The sequence below is a fragment of the Hetaerina americana genome, unplaced genomic scaffold (assembly GCF_022747635.1).
Source record: "Hetaerina americana unplaced genomic scaffold, ioHetAmer1.1.p SCAF_6, whole genome shotgun sequence".
NCBI classification, from domain to species: domain Eukaryota; kingdom Metazoa; phylum Arthropoda; class Insecta; order Odonata; family Calopterygidae; genus Hetaerina; species Hetaerina americana.
The window spans coordinates 933,573-943,923 of record NW_027287205.1 but is presented as its reverse complement, the minus strand read 5'-3'; the positions used below and the strand labels follow the sequence as shown (position 1 = coordinate 943,923).

Sequence of the window (10,351 nt, the reverse complement as noted above, 5' to 3'; positions counted from 1 at the left end):
CGCAGGAAGTTCAGTCTTTGACTGGAATTAACTTTGATGCGCAGGGTCACAAGATTCACGCGAGTTTTTGTATTTATGCGAGAGAGTATTTTACTGGAAAAATTGACGAACTATTCATGCATGAAATGCAATGGGGGAGCTAACGTTTCGAATGCCTTAGATAATACACCGCTCCACAGCAAATTTTTATCTCCAAAATCTTCTTCTGGTGTGGATGTCCATTTGTTAACACACCACGATAATAACTATAATACCTTCGCCAGGGAACAGAGGACTTCGGGTGAGATTGATAAAATTTCAAATTATTTAAATCAGAATAATATTTTATTCCTTTCCATCAAATGGATACATCACGTTCACATAAAATAATACATATAATTACAACTTTTGTACAAATTTGTACTGGTGTATAAATTAGTCATGGTTGCAAAGCGGCGCTCCAAGGTGTCCCCACGCGTTCTTGTAGGATCCCAGGAGTCGAACATGCGACCTGCAACACCTAGCATGCAATGTGGAGCACCACCAACTCCCTCCGTTGAGAAGCGTAAATTTCGGCACGGGGTGCGGAGTCACACGCAGTCCCGTGCTATTGGCGTTTCCACCGGCCAGCTCGTCGTGTCAAGGCGTCCCTAGTATCCGTTCCTCTGTCCCCCTGCGGGTCCTCGGCCGTATCCGCCGCCGCCGCCTCCCTCATACCTCACCTCGGGCATGTATCCCCTCTCGTCGGCCGTGTACGTCACGATCTGTGTCCTGCCGTCGGGGAGGAGGACGTGGTACTCTCCCTGGGCCCGCTCACCCTCGCGCTGCTCCTTGTGACCAAAGTTGTTGCCGGACTCGGGGTCGTTGACCTCGTACTGGAACTGGTAGCTGGCGGGCTCCTATGGGAATGGGAGGGCACCCACATTTAACTTAGTGATCAGCGATGTAAATGGGACTTGAGATGGTCGAGACAGTTCGACTGGTCCCTAGATATGTCGCATCCCCTGCGTAGGGTATCGTTTAGAGAGGTTGACAGGGAATCAATTTCCCCTCAATCGTGCGGGATCGATTAAGGGATGCATTGACTGATACTTCTTTAATTTTCATCCCGGTAGGAGCCAGAATAATGTTCCGATTAGTGCGGTGGGCTGTCTACTGACTGCTCACCATGTCAGCTCGGGACAGATCCCTTAACGGTGACAGTAGTTCCAGATTCAAGCTGCGCCCGGGTTCGTCAATTTGTCGTCTAAATCGCTCAGATTTAGGGTGGACGCCATCTTGTTGGGTGTTGTAAACTCGTTATGTAGCGCAAATATATAGGCACCTTTTTATTAGGGCCCCAGATTTAGAATACAAGAAGTGAATCCCAAATACGTCCGCCATATTGCAAACCCAGGATTCCAAGCGCTAGAAGCGAGACGATTAGCAGAAGAATAATAGCCACGGTGGGAGTGTATCAAACATATTTTGGTCAATATAACATTTTAATCCTCAGCATACGTTTTTACTCCTTAAAAAAAACGAAGGGCTTTACGAACGCGAGGTGAGAAAAGGCGGAGCTATTAATAGGCAAGAGAAATTTGGCGTCTATCGCATGAATGTAGTTTAATTCTTGTAATAAATCTTTTTTATCCAGTTATTGGATACAGAAATTTGTTAAATAGAGGTAATAATATATTTCTTTGTTTGGTGCTTCATTTCATGACAAAGTATATCGTCTTTACCATCGTATTTGTATCTATGCCTCGTTTGTGTGCTCCCAAATCTTGATTTGATAGAAATATTATAAATAATGATGAGCGTATTGTTGAAATTGAAGAGTGTAAGAATTCAGGAATGTCGTTGGTAAAAATATAGCTGTCCGCCTGAATCCAACTGTGAGCTCATAGGTCGTTCGCCAAACCTTTGCGCCATAATGACCGAAAAATTGCCATGGAGTTAAAAACCATATAAATAAGATGAAAAGTTTAATGTTATTGAAATGTGAACTCTTTTACCAAGTAACTAGAGCGAAATATTAAAAAATGGATTATCCATAAAGAGTCCAGTGTAATTCGTTTAAAAAATGAAAACTGAACTAGAACAATAAACCCCAAGTTGTAAAATTAAAAAAAAAGAAATGGAAAATTTTAAGAGACGACTGCCGAATGAATCGTAAAGTGAGCCCAAAAACCATTACTCGGTTTTGCAACTACGCATAAATGTTTGCAGAAGTTATCCTAAATATTAAAATACTTACATTCGGGCATCATCTGTTTATTCCTTACCCTGAGCTACATGTGAGTGTCAGTACTGTTGCGTAAGGCGTCCAAACTCAAGCTGCCTTATCTTAAGGTGTCTAACATATAGGCCCCCACGTAAATGAATGCTCCCTAATGCCTAACGATTCAGGTCGTAGCTTCTACATATCTGAATGTTATGCGGAGTATGTCTGCTAATAGTTCAGATTTTGTCCGCCAGATGGGACGTTAAATTGATCTCTTATCGCCTACCTTTGGGAGTAGTTGGTTAATCATACCGTCACTCAATTCCGAAGTTGGCTTGGGCAAATAACCCCTTTTTTAGTGGTTACTATGCAGTGAGTGGTCTGATGAGCATCGAGACTTTGTCGTAGAAACGTTCTTTTAAGGACGATAATAGTTTGGTGGCGATGCAGTGGACTATTCGTAGGCGGTTTGGTTTGACTAGTCATGACAGGGTTTCTGATGTTAAAACTTTTAGGAAATGGATTACTAGTGCACTGGCAACGGGATATGCACTTCCTGTAACACCAACTGGGTGATCTAAAGGTGTGCGGGCACCTGCAAACATCGTGGTAGTGAGAGAGCGTCTTTCGAACAGTCTCTATCGCGCTCCGCGTGGAAACATGCCGATGCTGCTGGAATATCGCCCAGAACGGTGAGGCGAATTTCATAAATTCTGACATACAGGATGGTGATTCTTCCAGAATTGAGTTCAGAAGACCGGGTAAAATGTACAGATGCTTGCAATGCATATCTGTGCAACCCGACACTATTCTGTGGTCATTTGATGACGCGCATTTTCACCCCTCCGGCTCAGTTAATAAGCAACATTTTCGTTACTGGACGACTGACAACCCTCGCGAACTTCACGCAAGACATCTCCGTAGCGACAAAGTGACAGTTTGGTGGGCTGTAGGAATTATTGCACTTTACTTCTTTGAATCTCGAGGTTCAACTATTACTGTGAACTCTGTGCGCTATTGTGAGATGCTGGAGAACTTTTTACCTTTACTTGTTACGTTTTCCGGCTCAGTAAACAATCATGAATGAAATGATTTTCAAAGTCTAATAAAAATGAAATGGCGTAAGATGTAATTTTCAGAAATAGAACATTTTTGAAACTAACTCGGTTGGTTTTTTTACAATTCACCCGTCAAATCAGGGAGTCCATTCCGTCTCACCCCGTAGTTCTTCAACGTTGTGCTAGCTGCCAAAGCGCTATTCAATTCTAGACTATGCATTAAAAAAGTATTTACCCAATATTATGCCAAATTCCTAAACAAATATCAAATACTGCGCAATCAATAATCATTAAGTTCTCGTCCCGGTAATATAACAAACTAAGGATATTAAGAAAAGACCCGTAAAAACTTTGATATGGAGCGTAGCTATGTAAGACGCGGAAACGTACCCCTACCTAAGCCGGTAGATTTCTCTCCATTGACTTGATTGATTTGAAATCTTGGAGAATAGCATTAATACACATTTCCGTGTGTTTCTCACCGCGTAGGGATCCTCGGTGGCTCCGTTGTATCCACCCCCAGGGGGGCCGTACTGGCTGGAGGGGGCTCCGTAGCTGCCGGATGGGGCCCTGGTGCGGCCGTTTCCTCCATTCCGTTGCCCTCCGTTGCGGAATCCGCTGCCGGGACCCGATGGGGCCCCGTACTGGGAGGATGGAGGGCCGTAGTTGCTGGAGGGTGGGAGGTAAGAGTTACCTGGAGCGGGAGGTTCGGGCATAGCCAGGGCCGCCGTGGCGACAGCCAGGATCAACAGGACCTTCAAAGGATAAGGAGCGGCGATTAATTCAATTCGTGGTCGCGTGGAGGTCGCGATGACCCTCGTAGACAGTGGACAGCCAATCGGAGTTTGGGGCGATTGTTGTCTAATGGTAGTTTTCGGACAATGAGAAAGGTGCACATTTGCCGGAGGTAATGCTGAAACCGGTCATTAGACTTTGACTGCTATGAACACACAAATTGGAGCGCAACCAGGTCAAAGGTTCTTGGTCAATCGCTTCGCTAAAGGAAATTTTTGATTGTGTGAAGGTTTCGTGATTTGACTTTGGGTTTCCTTTGTCGACATGCTGCCGAGATTAGGAAGCTGACTTAGTCCTCGGTATGGATCTGGAATCAATCTTTTAAAATTAATGTTAGGCATAAACAAAGGAGGCATAAATAAAGGAGGTAATCTAACTCCCCCTGCCACACTCCCTTGCGGCGGCATGCGGGGTTTGGATGTAGAAACTTACGGGATTTGGGAAGTATATACGATAGCTCAATTCCTGGACCTCAAATCTCTGCACAATCTTATCTAATTCTCCTCTTACCACGAGGATGTCCACCATAAATACAAGTCATCAAAAAAGCAGGTTCGTAGGTGTCCCCAAACAGTGCATGGAATATAGACTAATTACGATAGTATCCTAGCTTACGAAGTTACTGACGAAAATAATTTCTCGAAGCAAAGTGGGAAGTTTAAACTTTTTAACCGCTCCTATGTAGCTTTACTCTAAAATATAATCTAATTTTGAATCTCAAGCAGTAAAATATAGAAATACTCAGATAATATCAAATAGTTATTAGCTATAGATTAAAAATAACAAGTCCAGATTTGAATTGAAGGCTTAAATCTCTTTGCTGATTGAATACAAGTGTATGTCGTGATAATCCGCTGCAGATATCAGACATCTTACTTGCGAATTATGTTTTATTTTGAATTGGTCTTCAAGTTCTTAGAAATTTGATTGAAATTACTCAATTTCAAAGGGAATTCAATTCCTCGCGGATGGCGTGCGATAGCAGTGAAAAATCGTATTCTTACTCCAAATTCAGTCACTCACATTTTCCGCCTCCCTCATGTCTCGTTCCATGTTCACCCATTGCAAGTCTTAAGCCAAATTGTGGCTGGCTGTGTAACTATTCCAATTTAATTATTTTATGAATAATTAAAGAACTTATAAGAGTTATATGGCAACCGTTATATAATTACAGAAACATGTGTGAATATATATATATATATATATATATATATATATATATATATATATTATATATTATATATATATATATATATGCATATGTATATATACACATAAATTAATGTATATATATATACATTTATGTATGTATTTAAATAAATAATATATATGTAATATATATATATATATATATATATATATATATATATATATATATATATATTACTTATATATATATATTTATATATATATAAAAATACATACACGTATGTATATATAGTATGTATATGTGTTGCTGTATGTTAGTCCTATGATAACCGTTCGCCCATTGAAAAGACGCTTTGCTCCTTGAGCATGCTTTCTTGAGATTTCCCGTTTGTCAGCGTGGAGAAATAGGAATCGTTCCCTTGGTAGTTTGCTCTGCGTTTAACTTATTTTCTTTCGCGAATTTCTCTGTCTCGTTTGAATGACCTCCTTCATATGGAAAGGTATTTCAATAGTTACGTGAATGTAAGAAGCAGCAACATATTTTATGAAAATTATACAAGGGTAATATTTTGTTTCCTTGTATTTTTTATGCTTACTTTTAAGTTGCGTGACCGAATATCCGTTTTACGATACGTACCGGAAAAAAATCAACCAATATCAATGGGCAGTTGTATGCCACTCATCGCTTTCGTCTGGGAATGAAAGTGAGAATGAAAGTAAGGCATGAAGGGGAATGAAGTCGGGGAATGAGAGGTTTAGACTTACAGGGAAATGTACAAGGAGTGCTCGTCTAAAAACACTTTCCTCTCTCGCTTCTCATTCATGAAAAAAATGAGTCGCCGGATTAGTTTTGTTCCTGGGACCTATTTCTCAAAACTTTTACCCACCCTTACGGCTATGAAAATTTGTTTGGTGAAACTTCATAAGTACTCCCACTCACTTTAAAAGATAATGTTAAGACACGTACATATAGTATATGGTGTCATCAAAATTTATTTCCAGCCCCGTGAATCGCATTGTATTTTCGCTCTTTCATGAACATTCTCAACGAGTACATCCCTCTATTTCAAGCATTTTCCTAGTACATTAGCTCTCATTATGATGAGAATTTAGTGTTGGATGTATTCACTTGTCGATGAAGCCGTTTTTGCCTGCAGCGCTTTTGCACGAGCAGCAACAGTATTGCTATTCTACACTGAAAATTTATCAAACTACCCTAGCTGATAAAAAAATATGTTGAACCAATATTATATTTTTTGTTACTCTTTTAGCCATTGCCATGGTGATACGTAAGCACTTTATACTCAGATTTAAGTATCTAAATCTGCTGTGATTTAAAAGGCATTCTTATGTATAGTTCAACTGCTTACTACTGCAATTATGCTCTTCCAATTTTCGGATAGGAAAACCTTATTCCTCGTTTGATGCGTCAAATTTCATCTTAACGCTTTCGCAATAGACTGCCCTGTGCCTCAACCGCTCATTTTTATTTTGTGAATTCGATTATGGTTTCTTTAGTTATTAGCACTTTAAACAGATAACATTTTTTAAATTTCAAAGGGAAGAAGAGTGCTAGTTAAATGAGGTGAAGGGAAGTGGTTTGCCAATACGCCAGAAAACATAAAGAATACCGACGCCTCCGCTGCTCATTTTTTCCATGAACAATTAATACGGTCAAAGAGAGAAAGGGACTACTCATGGAATTGAAAAATGGGAGGTTTTAAATTTGAGCGACCTTTTTTGTTGCTTTCATATTTCAGCTTCCTTGTCATTTTTCTTGGGTGAATTAGAAGAGACCCGCTTTCAAACACGCTATTTTCATTCATTTTAAAGGAAATTCTGCGCTCAAAAAGTTAGCTCTAAGATGGAGGCTGCGATTCTTTTCCTTGCAAAAACCGTGGGGGAAAAATTGAAAAAACACGTCCCTTTCCGCATTTTCTCTTCCGCTACAAAACGCTTTCCACTCGTTCGCCATAATGCTCCTTGCAGCGTCTTCCTCGTGTTATGCGGTTTTGAGTTATGCGTTCAGAGGGAGAACAGGATTGAGCCCTCCCTTGAATCTCCCGTCTTTCATTGGAACTGGTAAAGCACACCTCAAACGTGCATTTGAGGTGTGCAGTGCAAGATCTCCTAATCGCTTCCTGCGGTTCAATAGAAAGCCTTACTCAATTTAATTCCAGTACTGAAGTCTATAAGTCTCGCAGGTGGAATAATTAATCACCTTTAAACCTTTAACATGAGTTAATCTTGCTTATGATTTGAAGCCGGCGTGGCTCTGGTGACTAGACGCTTGATTTAGCAAAATCTAAAAGTTTATTTAAAATAATCTGTTGGCCGGATTTAAGGGCACAAAATTCTGTCCAGATTGTTTAAAGTTTAAAATTTACATTAGGAAAGAAGCCGAGTTGCATGAATAATTTGTTTAGTGTCTGTAGAAGTGAAAATCTACGTGGTGGACGCCGAAACTTTCGCTGTCTATCGATCGAAGTCTTAATGGTCTGAAAAATATAAATTTAGATTATTGACGGATATATAGATATATAAACTTCTTTTTTCGGGTGAAATTGAGACTATAAAAAAACTTTAGTTCATATCAGATAAAAAAAGAGCCGAATGTTTTGAGTTAATTGATCAGTAACCGTGAAGATAATTTCTCCTTGACTAGTGAACGCGTGAAAATTGAGTTTAGGGTGTTTAGTCAAGTTAAAGCTGATTTAAGGGTGTTAAATTAAGTGGAAGCTGTTTAAGGGTGTTGTGGTAGTTTTAAGGGGAGGCGACCGACATTTAAGGTCATTTGCGACGTTAGGGATGGATTGAAAAGGAGGAAGGGTGGAGAGAGAATCCCGGATCGGTATTAGCCTACTCTAACAACAAAAGGCGCCAAGGGGTCCGGAGTTAAACGTCCTATCTGACGGACGGAGTACTTACCCAAAGCGCTCTCCACAAAGCATCTAAATGGTGGGATCGGTACAGCACTGAAAAATATCTGCCGCCTCCGGGATTCGAACTCGGCTCCTCTCAGTGAGAAGCCTATTTTAGCCACCGCATCATTTCGATCCCCCGTTTAGGGTGTTTATTTAAGTTTAATTTGAAGTTACGGTGTTTATTTAAGTTTAAGAATGAAATGCGTGCGTGATGTTCTGATTTGCATGAGGTAATAATCGATATTAGATGCGTTTGGTCGCACGATAATATGACAAGATCCAAAAAGAGATTATCGTGCGTTGATAATTGGATATTATAATTGTTGTGTCACGATTTATTTCTAATAAGAGTGATTTCATCGAGTCTAACACACGCGACGCACTATGATAATCCGCAAAGCTTCAACTCAACTGGGAGTGAACGTCCTTCGAGACGAAATAATTGCAGCTTGGAGTCGAAAATCAGAGCAGTGAGAGTTGAGAGTGAGTGAATTATGCTCAACGAGGGGCGGAAAAGGATTCCTCACCTTCATGCTGGTGGATTTGCTGTTGGAGAGACTGCTTTGCTCCTCTTCTTCCTTCTTTGAGTGTGTTGCCCAGAGGAGAGCTTTGGTGAGTGATGTCCGAGTGGGCCTCGTGTTCCCCTTTATATATGTGAGTGCACGTCCGCCGGGCCCTTCGCTCGGGATTCCGATCTGCATTGCGAAGAGAGAGGTAGGTGGGGGAGGAGGGAGGGGGATTGCAAGAAGGGGTCTCATCTTCTTGAGCCTCTTTAAGGGGAAGGGAATCCGCAAAAGGAGCAGTCCGTGTGGGAACGGCAGGTGGCGGGAAAGGCAGACGAGCGAAATGGATCGTTTTTTTCAGGAAAAAATTTAAAAAATAAGTGGATTGTGGTGGGGAGAGCGTGCAATACATCTCCCCAGTGTGGGAACATCGAACCGGCCGCGCCTTCAACTCTTCCTCATCCTCGGATGGAACAGTTTGCGCAACCGCGAGGACTCGGAGCAAGCGCGCGTGTATGTGTGTGTGTGTGTGGAGAAGGAGAGAGAGCGCCTTGCTCGCATTCCCCGTTGCACCCACACTCCGTCGGCGAGGTCAAGCAGAAGAGAGGGGTCCCCTCTGGAGGGGGGGAGCGGCGCATCCCGCTTAGATCTTCGTGACGCCCCCTCGACGACGGCGGTGGGAATTGACGTCGCTTCCGTGAGGGAGAGATGAATGCGCGCGGGCTACCACCATTGCCAGCGCGTACCATTGAGGAATCCATTGACTCCGTACCCCATTTAATGTTTCGAGAAATATAGTATTCCATTTAGTCTAACCTTCTTTTTTCGTCTTTTACACATGTTCCAATGCATCAAATGATCCATTATGAAAGTAATGCGCATGCTTTAATCGTGAATCGGTTATCCATGGCAGCGCGGTATATCCTGTGAGGGAAATGTCGTGGGGGGGGGGGTCCAAACGCAGCCGGTCGTCAGTTTGCTCCAAGCAGTCTCAGCGAGAAGAGGTGCCTCCGCGTGAAGTGCGTTTTTTGACCTTGTAACACGACGCAGTGGAGCACCCAGCCGCACGCCACATGCTCCCCCCACAAAGCAATAAAGTTGCTATCTTTTACCCCTGCTGGAAATAGATTATTTATTTCAAATTTTGAAAGATAAAAGGAAAAATACTTTACTATGCACCATCTTTTTACATGCACGTCCTTTCGTATAACCATGGGATACTCATTATTTTAAATTATAACACGTATGTTTAATATTACTATCATAGTGGACCTTGTATTTTACAATTTAAAATAACTAAAATCAAAAATTCTCCGGGGAACTTGTTGTTTTTCATGTGAATAGACGTGGTGGCTTCAATGGTAAAGTAAAAATAAAGTGCTTTAATATGAATATGAAATACGTTCACTCATCCCTAATTGAAAAAATAATTTGTAAGTCAACAAATGGGGCCAGAGGTAATATCAGCTGCATTAACATTCATCAAGAGTTGTTCAACAAATCACACAATCGATTATTTAAAACATGACCGTTTCTTTGAAGTTGCATGCCATTTAATACAACGTATGCTGTACGTTTTTACAGCATTGGATATTTCGTTTCTTTTCCTTGAAAACATATAAACAAATCTCCAATAATGAAATGAAAATGACAAAATCCACGTCATGACTACCCTTTAAAACTGCTCATTTGAAAATACCAAAATAAAATATTATAATGACGATAAACAGTTCATTT

General features: G+C 41.2%; 1 protein-coding gene across 1 annotated transcript; it reads right to left on the bottom strand.

Annotated features, from left to right (window-relative positions):
• Positions 1-333: 333 nt before the first annotated feature.
• On the bottom strand, positions 334-8,812 carry LOC139695208 (pro-resilin-like). Its single transcript, XM_071593894.1, has 3 exons — positions 8,639-8,812; positions 3,726-3,998; positions 334-878 (listed from the first exon to the last, which is right to left on the bottom strand). Exons 1-3 carry the CDS (start codon positions 8,810-8,812, stop codon positions 630-632), a joined length of 696 nt encoding a protein of 231 aa, XP_071449995.1. The 3' UTR covers positions 334-629.
• Between the last annotated feature and the right edge of the window lie 1,539 nt (positions 8,813-10,351).

What these genes read in the sequence shown, in the direction of transcription:
- LOC139695208 (XM_071593894.1), bottom strand. Translation starts at nt 8,812, where the DNA reads ATGCAGATCGGAATCCCGAGCGAAGGGCCCGGCGGACGTGCACTCACA. An exon ending in GCAAATCCACCAGCATGAAG is followed by an intron (nt 3,999 to 8,638) that starts GTGAGGAATCCT and finishes TATCCTTTGAAG; the next exon opens with GTCCTGTTGATCCTGGCTGT. An exon ending in CCACCGAGGATCCCTACGCG is followed by an intron (nt 879 to 3,725) that starts GTGAGAAACACA and finishes CCATTCCCATAG; the next exon opens with GAGCCCGCCAGCTACCAGTT.